The sequence below is a fragment of the Zootoca vivipara genome, chromosome 3 (genome assembly GCF_965207765.1).
Source record: "Zootoca vivipara chromosome 3, rZooViv2.hap1.1, whole genome shotgun sequence".
NCBI classification, from domain to species: domain Eukaryota; kingdom Metazoa; phylum Chordata; class Lepidosauria; order Squamata; family Lacertidae; genus Zootoca; species Zootoca vivipara.
The window spans coordinates 84345032-84361840 of record NC_142586.1 but is presented as its reverse complement, the minus strand read 5'-3'; the positions used below and the strand labels follow the sequence as shown (position 1 = coordinate 84361840).

General features: G+C 43.9%; 1 protein-coding gene across 7 annotated transcripts in view; it reads right to left on the bottom strand.

The window, feature by feature from the left end:
* The window catches only part of DAAM2 (dishevelled associated activator of morphogenesis 2), a 212942-nt gene that overhangs the window by 27559 nt on the left and 168574 nt on the right, over window positions 1–16809 (bottom strand). For 4 of the 7 annotated variants that reach the window (XM_035108128.3, XM_088666584.1, XM_035108129.3 and 1 more), the window contains 3 exons: window positions 15679–15714; window positions 14720–14826; window positions 2746–2830 (listed from right to left, as the gene is read on the bottom strand). In XM_035108128.3, coding sequence (XP_034964019.1) covers window positions 2746–2830; window positions 14720–14826; window positions 15679–15714 — 228 coding nt within the window. The remainder of the gene's footprint in view (window positions 1–2745; window positions 2831–14719; window positions 14827–15678; window positions 15715–16809) is intronic. The other 3 variants (XM_088666585.1, XM_088666586.1, XM_035108131.3) reach the window with 1 other exon arrangement.

Genomic DNA, 16809 nt, shown 5'->3' with positions numbered 1-16809 from the left:
AAGGGACTAGAACAACCATAGCAAAAATAATGGCACAGATGAGATCCATACCAAAGCATCAACTGCAACTGAAATAAAGTATAGTGGCTTCTCTAAGGGCAATTAATAAGTTTGTGGCTGAGGTTAAATATCAGGTGAGGCCACCACATTTGTATACATTAGCCTACACTAGCTCAGCACACTATTTTCAAAAGATACATTGATTACCTCACTCACCCCCAATTCTAAATACGTTTTTTCACTACCCTTTCTTCCTTCTGTTTTTCTTTCTTTCTTAAGTCTTAGGACCAGCACTGCCCTCCCTCACAGTAGTAAATTAATACTGGTTCATCTGAAATTATTATTTTTAGTTTAGTAGGCCAACAGCTATGAAGGAAATTGCCATATTAACATGATGTGAGTGTTAGGTTGGAGAGCTGATGTTGTTTTACATTTCAAAGCCAAATTCAGTTATTCCAAGAAGCAAAGGCTGCCTTCAAGTTGGTAGTATGGCCCATTGTGGGGCAACCTGTGGTCTTCCAGAGGCTGTTGGGAATCCAACTCTTATGGGGCACCATGCAGTATGGACAATGGTCAGGGATGATGGGTGTTGCAGTCCAACAACATCTGGAAGCCACAGGTTGCTGACCCGTGGTTTTCCCCGGCGCTGAGGGCAATGAAACAGTCGTTGAGACGGCTAGAGCGCCGGTGGCGGAAAACTCATTTTGAATCAGACCGGACACGGGCTAGAGCTCAACTTCGAGCCTTCTTCACCGTCTCCATCGCATCTGCAGAAAACAGCAGCAGGAGACTTTTCCAGGTGGTTCGCAATTTAGCGGAACCACCTGCTCCATCCGGGCCCAGTACGGGCTACATGATCTCCTGCAATGATTTTGCAAAGTTTTTTGCAGATAAAGTCGCTCAGATTCGGGAAGAGGTAGACTCCACCGTGGGAGCAGGGCCGGGGCGGGGGAGTGCTAGAGTCCTGTCTAGTCAAGTTTTGTGGGATCAATTTCAATCTGTTACCTCCGAGGATGTGGACAGGCTGCTTAGACGAATGAAACCAACCAGCTGTCTCCTTGATCCTTGCCCATCCTGGCTTATAAAAGCTAGCCAGGAAGGGCTGGGCGATGGGCTTCGCGGGTTGGTAAATGCTTCTCTCCATGAGGGAGCCTTCCCAGACCCGCTGAAAGAGGCGGTTATTAAACCGCTTCTTAAAAAACCATCTTTAGATCCGGCCAATATGGCCAACTATCGCCCAGTCTCAAATCTTCCATTCTTGGGCAAGGTGATTGAGCGAGTGGTTGCGGAACAACTCCAGGCACGCCTGGAAGAAGCGGACCATTTGGATCCCTTCCAGTCAGGATTCAGGCCTCATCATGGGACTGAAACTGCCTTGGTCGCACTGGTCGATGATCTCCGGCGGGCTAGGGACAAAGGTAAGAGCTGTTTCCTTGTTCTGCTGGATCTCTCAGCGGCTTTTGACACCATCGACCATAACATCCTTCTGGACCGTCTAGAGGGCTTGGGAGCTGGGGGCACTGTCATGCAGTGGTTCCGCTCCTTCCTCCTGGGCCGTGTTCAGAAAGTGGTGGTGGGGGATGAGTGTTCAGACCCCTGGGCGCTCACTTGTGGGGTGCCTCAGGGTTCTGTCCTCTCCCCCATGCTTTTTAACATCTATATGCAGCCGCTGGGAGAGATCATCAGGGGGTTTGGGCTGGGTGTCCATCAGTATGCTGATGATACCCAGCTCTACCTCTCTTTTAAATCAGAACCAGTGAAGGCGGTGAAGGTCCTGTGTGAGTGCTTGGAGGCGGTTGGAGGATGGATGGCGGCTAACAGATTGAGATTGAATCCTGACAAGACAGAAGTACTGTTTGTGGGGGACAGGAGGCGGGCGGGTGTGGAGGACTCCCTGGTCCTGAATGGGGTAACTGTGCCCCTGAAAGACCAGGTGCGCAGCCTGGGAGTCATTTTAGACTCACAGCTGTCCATGGAGGCACAGGTCAACTCCGTGTCCAGGGCAGCTGTTTATCAGCTCCATCTGGTACGCAGGCTGAGTCCCTACCTGCCCACTGACTGTCTCTCCAGAGTGGTGCATGCTCTAGTTATCTCTCGCTTGGACTACTGCAATGCGCTCTACGTGGGGCTACCTTTGAAGGTGACCCGGAAACTACAACTAATCCAGAATGCGGCAGCTAGACTGGTGACTGGGAGCGGCCGCCGAGATCACATAACACCGGTCCTAAAAGACCTACATTGGCTCCCAGTACGTTTCCGAGCACAATTCAAAGTGTTGGTGTTGACCTTTAAAGCCCTAAACGGCCTCGGTCCGGTATACCTGAAGGAGCGTCTCCACCCCCATCGTTCTGCCCGGACACTGAGGTCCAGCTCCGAGGGCCTTCTGGCGGTTCCCTCATTACGAGAAGCCAAGTTACAGGGAACCAGGCAGAGGGCCTTCTCGGTAGTGGCACCCACCCTGTGGAATGCCCTCCCACTAGAGGTCAAAGAGAACAATTACCAGACCTTTAGAAGGCATCTCAAGGCAGCCCTGTTTAGGGAAGCTTTTAATGTTTGATGGATTTCTGTATTTTAGAATTTCTGTTTTTTTGGAAGCCGCCCAGAGTGGCTGGGGGAACCCGGCCAGATGGGCGGGGTATAAATAATAAATTATTATTATTATTATAGCACGACATGAGTGAAAAGAGGATGAGAAATATTCCCATTAAAATCAACATGTTTAGTAGCCCTTACAAAGCATATTACCTGTTCCAGCATATCTTTAGCAAGATCTTCTTCTTCATCCATCTTCAAGATTGCTTGTCGGATTTCCTCATTGGACAGCTTCAACCTTTAACAACATCAATATTGCCCCATTATTTTGTTTGAATTTTGATGAATCTGAAAGTTCAGCCAATATGCTGTCGTAAAAACTTCCCTTAGATCTATAGGAGTGAGCAAAAGTTTAACCTTCCAAACATTCCCGCCCCCATTCCTGAGTGATTTGCAATGGCTACCATAGCAATTAACTTGAAGCACTCACAATATATTGGGGGGGGGGGAGAGAACTATTCACACAGGGCCAACTTCCCAATGGAGTTGGTAGAAGAACCTCCATGCATAAGGAAAACATCAGTGGAGATACACATGATGGGAGCCTTCAAAGTCTAATTTATAGTACCTTGCAGAAAAATAAGAAAAGAAACACTGAAAAATTCCACACTTTTTGTTGCCTTCATAGTCTTGGAATAGTGAATAAACAAATGTCAATGCTTCCCAGACAGGAAACAGTACTAAGCCTGAGATACTTAACACATTTTAACGCTGCCCAATATAATCAGCAGCTAGTAATTAAAACATGGAAGGTTATGTTAAAAATAAAAACCTTTAAAACTTGAGCTGTGCTCTTTCTAGCTATTCAAAAATGTAAGGCCAAACTTATGCCCTTCAGCCAATGCAGAGCATAGACCCAGAAGACAAGGCATATCCCTACATCTAAGCTGGGAAGCTGCAACTAGAAACTATGCTCTGCAGCAACTACGCACTGAAGCATAGGAACAGACTGTCAGAGAGACTCCACTATTACTCTTATTTTGTCATTTCCCTTCATCTAAATATATATACACACAATTCATATTGAATGGATAATGGGTCCTCTTTGGGTATGGAAAATCATAACACTCATCCTTCCACTTGGCATCAGTTTCAGCAGGGAAGCCAAAAATCGAAGAGGCCATGGAGAATGAATTACCCTCCTACATCCCCAAGAGAAGTTCCCTCCAACTCGAATTTCAGAACCATTAAGCAAGACACTCCAGAGAAATCTGTCATAGGTACTGTGGCTTCACCATGTTCTCAGTTTCCAAACCCAACAGTTTGATGCCTTCCCAATAATAATAATAATAATAATAATAATAATAATAATAATAATAATTTATTATTTATACCCCACCCATCTGGCTGGGTTTCCCAAGGTGCTCAGTTATCTCAAGATTTAAAATGCTAAAAGCACGAGCAGTGAAATCCAAGAAACTGAAATGCTTGTGTGACTGTGCTAAGCAACTAAGCAAGGAAATGTTGGGTTCAGGCAACCTGCCCTCCTTTCACAGAGAATTACATGGTCCCATTCTAAGATGCAATTCAACAAGACTCACTGAAAGTCTGCAGGCGAATACATGGAGCTTAAGGTGTGCCTCAAAGATCACTGCAGAGTCTATTAATCTCAGGGCCAAATATATCACTTAAACTGAGATATGTAGCTAGCATAAGTGCACAATTGTTGGATATATGCGTATACCAGTTGCCAAGATAGTAGATTATCTGTATCAGTACCTGTCAGAGGGTCGTTGTGGCTACTCTAGAGTAACTCCGCACGAGTCCAGTTTGTCTTTAAAGACTTTTATTGTGCAAAGTATTTACAGTGCAGAGACAGCTTAAAACATGACCTCTCATTCCGAATCAGAATCCGGCAATGGCGTACGTCTGTTCTTACGCCAGCAAAGTAGTCGGGGCACCCCAAAACGCCTCCCCCTTGACCTGTGTCGCAGTGCTCTTCTTAACTCTTGTGCCGGAAGGAGCGATGCCCTCTCAGCCTCCTCCCTGTCAAGACGGTGGCAGGGCTCTCCACCAGCATCCTTGAGCCCTTGCCTACATCTCTCCTCCCCTGAGCTTTCCCATCGTTCCGCACGTTGGCTTCTCTCTCCCTCCGAGTCTCTCCCCTCCCCCCTGGCTGCTTCAGAGCTCCCTGTGCTTGGCGAGGTGGACGTTAGGATGATGGGGGCTGGCTCCCTGTAGGGAGTCACCCTAGTGTGGAGATTAGAGGGTTTAATCCAGATCTAGATTTGGGTGCCTGTACCTGCAATTTGCACTGACAAATTATTCATTTGGCTCAAAGAGAGCTTTATTTCTCTATGCAAATTGCTGGTGTGGGGAAGCCAAACTGGGGGGGGAGGGTTAAAGAAAGGGCATACGCCCCACTCTAGAGTCTCAGTTCAAATCAGGCGCCCTGCGCACTGGCACTTTCTGTAAAAAGAAAAAGAAGTTCTACAGTTAGGGAGACACATATTTATGTAACATATTGTCTAGTTTGGCCCTCAGACTATACTAAGCCAGCACACAGCTGTAACTCACACAACTACAAATGTGCTACTCTCTCACACACCTAGAAATGGATGAGCAATTGGGCCAAAGGGCTGTTAATCAAGTATTTTCATTATTACTGCTGTTTTTTTCAAAACTTCTGACTAACCACGCAATGGATCTTAAAATAGCCAACAGTAACATAAAGCAGATGTGTTGCTTTTTAAGCAAAAACAGGTGAACTGGTTTGAACAAAAACCTAAAGCAGACCCCTAGAATCTTTCCACTCAGGGTTGAGCGAAGATGACTACTTGGGGGAAAGAGGGGTGCTGGTTGTAATGGAGACGCCACATTAAAGTGTGATTGCGGCCAGAGGAGAAACACTAAATAAGTCATATCTCATTGTTGGATATGTATCAGCAGTGATTTTCCTACTGGATTTTTAGGAGCCAAATGCAGATTTCTTCCACTGGCATAACAACTGACAAACCCCAGGCTGCATACATAACTGAAGCGCCATCATCTCTGCTTCTTATTTGTTTACCAAAAAACAAAGGCTATGGAATCACAACCAAGTTAAGCAGATGCTGGCGCATAAAAGCAGCAGAATGGAACAAGGTAGAGCTACACTGAACAACACCTGTGAATTTTTAAAGTGAAAAATACAGGGTTTTTTTGGCAAGGCAAAAAAAAAAAAGCTCTTAAAACCCAAAGGTACTTTTGAAGACGAAACACCCCCATCTGTCCCAATCGAATGATATTCATGAAATCACATGATTTCCAAGAACTGGTACCCAAACTTGCTCGCTTCCCTCTTCCCTCCCAAACCATTTTCCTTTTATTATATTGTATCTTATCAGGTTATGAGTCTGTGGGCAGGGGGTGTATTGTTTAGAAAGTTGGAGGAGGAGGAGGAGAACTTGCATAGGGAAGGCAGAGGCATCAAAGAACGTTCTAGCATCCTGAGGCCTACATCCTGTAATCGTCGTAAAATCAGGGTGACTTGTCCAGATCATAACAAGGTTACATGGTGAACTCTTATAAGCTGCCTATTAAAAAAAAAGCTCCACCAAGAAATGGCCGAGATACAGCACCTTAATATTTCTGCTCTAATTGGAAAACAAACAAAAAACCCTTGAATTAGTCTATGCACAAACATAACATACATTTACCAGTACTTATTTGACTTTTGCCGAGCTAAACACTCTCAAAAATCCAAGGGAAAAAAATGCAGGGATGTAACACTGAAGGTTAAAAACCTTCATCAGAAATATGAGGTTTCATTAAAATTCTCATTTAAGTCAGGAGCAAGTCACACTGCAACAGGGACTCAGTGCCTGGCTGCTGCCAGAGTAAGGCTGTGTACACGCCATACCTTTAAAGCACACAACTTCCCCCAAAGAATCCTGGGAACTGCAGTCTGTTAAGAGTGCTTGGAAATGTACCTCTGCAAGGTATAAACTACAGTTCCCATGATTCTTTGGCGGAAGCAATGCACTTTAAATGTGTGGTGTGCACACAGCCTAAGGAAGAAGCTTGCAGCTGCTGAAGCCAGTAGGATGGTAAAATGGGGACCAGTGGTGTGTATATGACTCACTGAACAGAGGAAGAAAGAGTGAGTAAGACTGTGAGAAGCTCTATAGCAGTGATGGCCAAACTTGGCCCTCCAGCTGTTTTGGGACTACAACTCCCATCATCCCTAGCTAACAGGACCAGTGGTCAGGGATGATGGGAATTGTTGTCCCAAAACAGCTGGAGGGCCACGTTTGGCCAACACTGCTCTATAGTGACAGTGTCTGCTACCTTCCTTTGCTGTCCTGCAAGAGCTGTCTGAGCCTGAGGCCCATTCTGTTGTGACTTATTCTTCCATCACCTTGCTCTCCTCTGTGCCACATTCCAGCACCTACGACTCCTTTTACTACTGCTTACTGAGACCCCATATTGGGATTTTACAGTTAAAACCGCTAATTATAGCCATCACTTTCCTGACTTCTAACCTTGGCCAGGTAGGCTTCTGAAGATTACAGGGAAAATAAAACACTCCTATTTCTCTTTCCCACCACATTAAGTCACACAGAGCTGACGAGACCCAAATGTCTGAGTAATCTCCAAGTCAGGCTAAAGCAGCGTTATTATCAAAATGCGCCTAAAATGATACTTAGCCTGCCCCTGCCTTGATCCCCTTAGGACACATGAATGACCCCTATTGACTCTACAGCCTCATTCATCACTAATCTCCTCAGGACACCTCAGCTGATTTAATGTCAGTAGACATGAAGTGGCTTATTGTTTGGCCATCTTGCACAGAGAAGGGGGAGTGGGGAGGAAAGAGACAGTGACTTATTCCAAATATGCCTGGGAGTCATGCTGGATTTGCCTTTTATTTTTTGCATCGCAGCACACTTCACAGATGTGGCTGTCTCATTTTTCTCCTTCAAGATGGTCACTGGTTCGGTTTAAGCTAACTGCCAAAACTCTCATGCAGAAAACACTCCACATTCATCAACCATCTCTCCTCAGAGAGAAGGAGCGCTGCGCTATGGTGCCGCTCCATCTTTAAGCTGATGGAAGATGCACTGCCACAAACGCATGCAGGGCCATTTATTCCAGAGCCACGCCTGTCCTCAAAACCACCAGGATACGCTTATGCTCATATTTGGGAGAAAAGAGGATATTTTCTCCTTTAAAAATCAATTCATTTGCCTTATCAGTATAAACCATACAATCGAGATAGATAATAATGAAGCCATGCAAAGCACCTTCCATGAATGCTGCTCATGTAGCAAATGCAGGGGTCAGAAAGCTTCTAGGTGAGAGCAAGGGATTTGATGCATATTAACAGGCTTCCTTTCCCGCCCCACAATATTATTTTTCGGCATGCACATTTTCTCCTTATAGGGACACAAGAGAATTCCCTTGTTTGTAGAGGAGAGAAATGGGGAGGCTCTAACAGCACAACAGCTATATGTGAGCAGCCACATGTGTGAAGCTGCATGGCCGTAACTTCCAAGATGGGAGAAAGGCTACTTAAAACTTCACGGTGTACTCAGCCTTTCTTAATCCCATATTAAAAGAGGGATGAGCAACTAGTGGCCTATCATATTACGTTGGACTTAAAATTCCAACTAATCTCTGGCCACTGGCCATGCAGCTGGGGCTGATGGGAGTTGAAGTCCAACAACTCCCTCTCTTAAAGGAAATGGTATTGGGGCTGATCTGAATATGCAAAGAAAACCAGTTGGTACAACTTTGCTGGGACTATACGACTTCAGTGTGTGTGTGTGTGTGTGTGTGTGGTGTGTGTGTGTGTGTGTGTGTGGATTTACATGTTTGAATGCTCCAAGTTACAGAAACATCCCTGCATGTCAACACACACACACACACACCAGCTTATCGGAGAAAAGGTTAGACTCCTTCTTGGCATACTATTTTTCTGGGGGAAGGGATAGGAGTCCCAGTTCCAAGTATTTTAAAGAGCACACCCTGGATTTTCCATGCAGGTGTGATGGGTATTTTGTTATCAGGTATCTACATCCAAGTAGAACCAGCCCTTAAAATCTGGGCAAAACACAGGCAAAACCAGTAACGACCTGGTCTACCTTGCTCATTGGTCACCTCTTTATACAAGTAGGAGAAGGGGATATCTTAGTGCTGAACAGTAAAGAACATGAGGTGGCATTCAACTACACTTTACTCAGAGTAGACCCAATGAAATGCATGGACCAAAATTAGTAATGTTTGATTTCAATTACTCAGATTAATAATGTTTGATTTCAATTACTCAGATTTCAATCTGAGTAAAACTTTGTTGAATACTAGCTCATATAGATGGCAGAAGTAGGTGACAAGAAATACGTAGATAAAAATAAGGGAATTTTCAAAGGGAAAAGGCATCTTAATTCTTCTCCCATCATTTTTATTCACCTTGTTACACACCTGCAGGTCACACCTGCAGTCAAGTTTCTTTGCTTGCAATAATCATGCAAAGTACGACAATGCGACAAATGCCAGTTCGCTCACTGCAGGGATTGAGCAGCGAGCACCATCTCCATCCAGTCTGATGGACCCCTCAACACTGCAAAGGAAAGCTGGGTAAAGAAACAAGCCGCCAGCTTAGTGCATTCTTAAAGTTCCCAATTTGATATAGCTCAGCTCATCTTACAGAAAACAGCAGGCTTGTAGCCAGAAGTTGACAGATTGCAGAAAGGGGACCGAAGTGTCCAAGGGGCAAGTATGATATGAATCATATCATAGCTATTCAACAAAAAAACTTCACTATCGCCTTCTGTTAAACACTTCCTTGTTTCAGACCACTTATGGATGACTAAGCAGAGGGTCAGAGAGACAAGAATACAAGGTTTCAGAAAAAGGACAATATGCCATTGAGGCTTAATACCTGGGTCTTTGGCCCCTCTGTATTTATGCCTGTTTGGTAAAAGGAAAAAAAGCCCCAGTGCTTGACTTTCCAGATGACAGAGAAATCCTGGGCCTTAACATTAGTCATAAAGCAGCAGCAGCCTCATCTAGGAAACTAGGCAACATCTGTTCATTGCACCATGGAGCAGCCTTACTACAAGGAAGCTACTGCTAGGAAGTGAGGGGGTATATATTGGTTGTTGGCAGTTTTTAAAGAGGATTTGTATGCTTCAGCACCGGAGAGGCAAGGTGCTTTTCAGACCTATAGTTTAAAGAAGTACTTCCATCAACTGGGGTTGTAATGTGAGTATCAATCTTACCCTGGCCAGAAGGCTTGTTTGTATTACAAATATTTCTTATCTACTTTATTTCCCGCATCGCCACTGACATCAATACAAATAGGATGGGAGATGCTAAAGTGCATTTTAAGCCTCAGGTGGCATAGCTTTGATCAGCCTTCCCCAGCCTGGTGCCCTCCAGATGTTTTGGACTGCAAACTCTGGCCATACTTGGCAGGAGATGATAGGAACCGGGAGTCCAAAACATCTGAAAGGCATCAGGTTGGGTTAAGGCTGGCTTTGGACAATATTTTAAACTGCAGGGAAAATGGGTGGGGGTGGGGAAAACATGAGTCCACACAAGGCCTTGTGATATATGGAGAGCTAAGCTGAGCACAAAGCCTGCTGATAGAGATTTAAGGCAGGATAGCTTCACATGGCCTGCTTGATTTAACTAGAGAGCTTACAATGTACTGAAATGGAGGTAAGGTCATCCATCAAAGAAGCTAGCTTTTTTAAAAAAAATGAATGAAAGAAAAACCCTCTGAGAGGTTCGTGGCCTTGAGCCTTGCAAGCAGTGTGCACCATACATGCAATCTTCCTTTACACTTCCCCTCGGGAAGAGGGGTTTCCATGATAGCCTAAATTCTGATGCAGAAAATGAAAACACGTGTTTGTGTGTGTGTGTGTGTGTGTGTGTGTGTGTCTCCAAAGGCAAGGCAACAAATGGCTCCTGAAAAGGGCTGAAATCTGGCTTGCTCCAGATTTAAGGAGGTCTAGTCTTTCTCAGTCACACCAAGGACTCCATTCTATAAAGCTGAATAGATTCAAGGTCCATTGCATTTCAAACCAAAAGACTGCACGGTCATTCTCATTGTCTGCCGGTATATTGCTCCCATGGAACTGCAAGCTTATCTCATCTATCATTCCCTTAGTTCTCCCATTCCCACAGGCTTGGAAAGCTGCCTTATACTGATTCATGTCACCAAGCCTTCTAGCTCAGGGGAACCTCAGGCCTGGGTTCCAAAGGGACCGCTACCCCTCTGTAGCAGATTTGGCGAAGGGGCACACAAGGTTACAAAGGGAAGAAGGTCAATGAAAAAGAAGCCTGCTGGATCAAGGAAGCTTTTGCCAGCAAAGAAATATGACCGGATACAGCCCACAATCTTTATATTAATTGGCACAAGAACATCATACGCAAAGGTCTATTGAATATTGCATACGTACCCATGAAAGAGAATTTCACTATATGCATGAGAGAAACACACACTTAAGAGCAAAATGACATGACATGCAGTGCTGCATTACTTTTCAACTACTGGAAAAGGCCTAGTGTTGAGGAGGAGAAAAATGACTCTGAAATAGAGCTACAAATTCCACTCCGCACCAACACAGGCCAGCAAAGAACCCCATTTTCATCTGCTCTGATTGATACCTTCTTCCCCAGTTTTGTTAAAAGGGAAGGTGGGGAGAAAGGAGACATGATTATTTCCCACACCAGCCATCTTTCGCTTTCTTAGGTCCTATGAAACACGAGCCCCGCCTGACCCTTCAGAAGACAGTGTTAGTGAAACGAAAACATTTCAATTAGTGTGTGTGTGTGCAGGGGAACCCTCTGTGCAGCCATTTTACTTTAAAGGGCATGGCAGCACTGTGTAAACAGAAGGGGAATAAACTGCAAAGATATATGCAAAGTTTACAGCCAATTGAAAGCAGCTGTTTAAAGAGAGAGAGGGGGCACCTGAAAGAAGGGGATGGTGCTCGGGATGTAATGTGGTGCTCTCAATGTACACATTTGCATTTTCACAGTGTTCAAAAGTGCCGTCCTGCCAAGCACTCCATGGGAGGCCTGGGGGAACGGCAGGTAGGGACACCGTCCTCCCTCCAGGCTCACGTTCTGAAGCCTTACTACTAGTCCACAGAAGGAGACAAGGAAGAAGCCAGAAGAGCCAAGAGACTGAGTGACAAAATCCCTTTACACTGTTGCCTACATCCCATTTTAAAATGTATTTAATCAGGCCTTAGTTGAAACACGGAACAAGATGCTGAGGTTAAGGGAGTGGCGCAAGAGATGCCCGCTGCCAAAAACAAGCTCCCAATTCAGATTAAATGAGAATCCAGATGAATCCAGATAATGGTTTATGGATCAGTTGTGTTCAAGTGTGGAAGGATTTACCAAGATATCTTCCAGTTATGCTACAGGCTCAACAAATGTGATTATTTGGATTCCGAGTAATAAACTTGCAAGTAACAGTGTAGCTGCCTTCTGCCAGGGGGATTAAATGATAATGTGGAACAAGTGCCTTCAGGAGAGGGGATTTAAAAGTCAACACAGTTGCACTCTAAGACGAATACCTCCCTGAAGATATATTGAATGAAAACTCTTTCTTCTGCCAAAGCCCTCCTAAAAACACCTCTTCTAATCCTAAATCAGAAACATTCTTTTCCAGTTTGCCACCATTCCACCTAGCAATCTCTGTTGTCTCCCCTCTGTCGGAATTATATATTGTGAGACCAAGTGCTCTTCTTGCAATCTTTGAAGCACCTACGCTGTTGTTAATGTCAGTCAAATGGTCCTTGCTAACATGCTGGGCAGGCAGTGATTCAGAGAAGAAGGAGATCCAGCCTCTAGGCAGGGCTGCTAAGTTTTTGTTTTGTTTTGTTTTGTTTGCATTATTCCAATTTGGCCACAGACTAACAGTATGGTCCTCTCAAAAGCCCTCTCAAAAAGCCTCTTTTCCTCAGCCTCTAAAACTAGTAGCAGTAGTAACTGGAAATAAGGGACTTCTGTTAGGTCCAGATACACAGTAACACTACCTGCTCAGAGGAGACCCATTAAAAGAAATGGAGTTATTATTCTTTATTGAATTTATATACCACCCTGTACCTGGGGGTCTCAGGGTGGTTCACAGATTAAAATCAAGACATAAAATCACAAAACACCCAACAAATATGAAATAACAACCCAATACCCCCCCCAAAGAACACACTTTAAAAGGGCATAGGATGTGTAAGGGGGACTCCCTACAGGGAGCCAGCCCCCACCATCCTAACGTCCACCTCATCAAGTACAGAGAGCTCCAGTGGTTCTGAAGCAGTCAGAGGGGGAGGGGAGACTTGGAGGAGGAGGAGGAGGAGGAGGAGAGAAATCAGAGGGAGGAACAATGGGAAAGCTCGGAGCAGAGGGATGCAGGCAGACGCTTAGGGATGCTGCAGAGCCAGGGAACTGACTGCTGAGGGAGGAAGCTGAAAGGGCATCACTCCTTCCGGCGCCAGAAGTAAGGAGAGTGCTGCAACGCAGGTCAAGGGGGCGGCGTTTTGGGGTGCCCAGACTACTTTGCTGGCGTAGGAACAGATGTACGCCATTGCCGGACTCTGATTCAGGATGAGAGGTCATGTTTTAAGCTGTCTCTACACTGTAAATAATTAGCACAATAAACGTCTTGAAAGACAAACTGGACTCGTGCGGAGTTACTCTAGAGTAGCCACGACAACCCTTTGACAGGATGTAAATTGAATCAACCAAAGGCCTGGTTGAAAAGGAACGTTTTTGCCTGGCGCCTAAAGGTGTATAGTGAAGGTGCCAGGCAAACTTTCCTGGAGAGTTAAGGTAGCCATGGGTAACTTAAGTTACCTATGATTTCACAGGGTCTAACTTCGAGTGCAACTTAGCCAGGTGCAACCCTTGAAGTTAGATAAATTTGTTATTTTTTGCACTGGTGATTTTGCTTTGCTTCAGATGCGAGGGCTGGAGCTCAGTGCCTGCAGAAGGACCCAGGATCAATCTCCAGGTAGGGCTGGGAAAGATTCTCTGCCTGCCTGCTGCTGCCAGTCAGTGTTGACAATACAAGGCTAGATGTGGCAAAAGTCATGACTCCAGCAAAAGGCAGCTACCTAGGTTCCCACGCAGTCATGACATCTCTACTAATTAGTCGCAAACTTCCTAAAAATAGAAATGGCAGTCTCACCTCCACAACCAAACAATTCTGTCCTTCGCTTCCATGCTGCAGCCAAGCACAAGGGGACAGCTACTTTCAAACACATGCCAAAAATGCCAATCTGTTTGCACACTAGTTCTTATGCAAATAAAGTATTTGCATATTATTATACTTGCAAATGTGATTATATTGCAAAGGGCTAAAAAATAATGTTAATAGTTAAAACACTTATTTATAAAGAAGTGAAAAAATGACTGAGAAACTATTGTACTTAATATATCAAACTGTCATTTCCTCTCTTTTTTAATGACCATGACACTTTATACTGGAAGCATTTGCTTAAAAGGGATTTAATGCAAGCAACTTATAGTATCTTAGGGCATACAGCAATGAGGAATATAAGCACTAGAAGTAAAATTAAAATAAAAAAATATGCTAGACCGCAATGCATAAACTAATTAATGAGCTTACAATCCTATTTGTTTATGTCATTATAGAAATTTATATACCGCCCTTCAAATATATTATTGGCCATCTTACAATACAAAACCAAGTAAACAGTAAAATAATTTTAAAAACATGATTTGCATCATGACAATTTCATCAGAAATAGTGATGTCAGATAATTCCAATGAAAATGGTAATAGAAATTACCAGTGTTCACTTGTTTAACCCATGTCCAGAACAGAAATTAATCCAGCAAATATTATTGGCATTTGCTATTGCTGCTGCTCTCAGCCTGCAAGTTAGATGCAATTGATTGTGTTCCTATCATTTGCATACTGTTTCCTTTGCACTTAAATAAATGGGATGGAATAATGTAATGACAACGTAACTTATGGAATTTCACCACGGTGGAAAATAAGGCAAATAATGTAAACAAATGCAAATGCATTGCAGAAGATGAACTGCAGTGGAACAGAAACAGCGCTTCATGTGACAAATATAAGGTGAAATGAAAAATGATGCCTTCTTATATCCCTAACCAGAAAGCAAATCCCAAATAAGTTTGGGTTCAAGCAAACTTACTTGGAAAGGAGGATGACACAGTTCTGTGCTCTCCGGCCATCGATCACAGAAAGCTCTTTGACCTTTCGGGTGGACAGGTACAAATCTTCGGTTGATCCCATTTCCTTCTATAAATAGTTTTTTAAAAACCATGAAAATCAGTGCCATATATTCTTCCTCCTCCTTCCTTTTTTCCCCTGCCAGTGCAGAAGTGCCATTATCTAACCAGTGTTGCAAGCCCAAAGAGTTGAACTTGCGTGGAAATCCATCTGAGATGCAGGATTGTAATGAAAGGGGAGATTAAGGAAGCCTAGGGTAGATTTCTCTGTCCTAGTTCACCAGATAAACCAGAAACATTTACTTGCAGATTATGGTACATTTACAAACACAGAGGATTGTGTGTGCGTTTGGGTGTGTGCATATGTCTAGATGTTAAAAGTAGGTCTGTCTCTCCTCTCTTTCCCAGCACTGTAAACAAGATTGCCTGTGCAGGTTGAATTAAAGTTTTATAGGACAATTAATTTTATAGCACAATATTTTTTTTAAAAAAAAAGAACTAAGGAAAAGCCCCACATGCATTATGGTGCAGTGCATGCCTTGGCATCCCAAGAAACACAATGTGTCAAAACAACAACAACCAAGCAATGCTAAATCAGGTACCAGTTGTGGATTATAAATAAATAGTGAACATTGAATAAAATTTCTCCGCTTCTGCCCAAAGAGGAAAACACCGGGCAGGTTCTTTGGAATGGAACAAGAGACATGAAAAGGACAGTGGTTTTCCATGCTCCCTCCCTCCCTTGAAATTCATGCAAGGAAATCCTTACTATCTCCTCTCCACCTGCTAAAGTGCAAATAAAAGTGAAGGGTTTCTCATGCAGTAAACAGTGTGGTCGTGCAGCTGCTTCTGCTGAGTCTCCTAATGTAAACAGTGGAATAGAACTCTGAAAGTCAGACAGAGGACAGGCAGTAGTACTCACCTGCTTACAGGAAGAAGGAGGGTTAGTTAGCAGGTCCTACTCAGGCAGGATTCGAAGAGAACAGAGAAGGAAACATGCCAACAGTTAGCCACAGCAAAAAAAGGCACAGAGTTTACCAAAGCAACAGTATTTGGTTTCCTAAGAGATTAAAATGCTATGCCAGCAAAATGACTCGGTTTTTTTTGTTTGTTTTTTATGAAAAGAACCAAAGAGGAAACACATCCGGGTCTGTTCTTCTCTCGGCATGTACATAAGCAGTGAGCTTGTATATTTTGTGCAAAAATACTGCAGACAGTGATTATCGGTGCAATCCTTTGCACATCTGCTCAGAACAGCTGGTCCTATTGAGTTGAAGGACTGCAGTCTAAGTCTCTGAACTCCTTTCTGCAACAGCCATATAACCAATATTTTAAGGCAGGGAATGAATGCACTGAATACCCTAACAAGGATTAGTCAGGGAGTTCAAAGTAAATTCTACTCAAAACTAAGCATTTGAGTAATATTGTCTCATCCTTCTATAACTAGCAGCAGATACAATTCTAGGGAGGGGAGAACAGACCTTTGCCTTTTCAAAGAATGAAGGAGCAGTTTAATATAAAGGAAAGCAGGAAGAGACATATTAATACCATATTAATTGCATTGAAGAAAGAAATACCTCATTCATGCTCTCTCTCAAGAACAAAAGAACTAGGATTTGCTTTGACGTTTGAATTTGGATGCATTTGTTTATAGTTTAAAAGTCACAAATTCAGTCTAAGTAAGTTTAATAAGCAGAGATATCCACAAGATTTTTGCCCCTGCAATGCCCCACCATGACAAACTAGGATGTCTTCACATAACCACCCACCCCACTACATTCAAAGCAGGAAGCTTCCAGGTTTGGAACAAGCCAGGATCTTAAACTGCAGTCTTAAGAGCTGTGATCATTGTAATATTTGCATGCCTCTACTGTCTTTCCTTTACCAAAGGCCCAGAAAAGTATCTCAGGGTATGGAAAGGAGGTGGTAGCAGATGTTCTCCAGGCCCCAACAGAGGACTGTAATTGGAACCACAAGTCTACACAACATTTCTGTCAAGGATTTTGGGACATATAGCCCCAGCTTCCAGTGAGATGAGATACCCTGCCAGGGC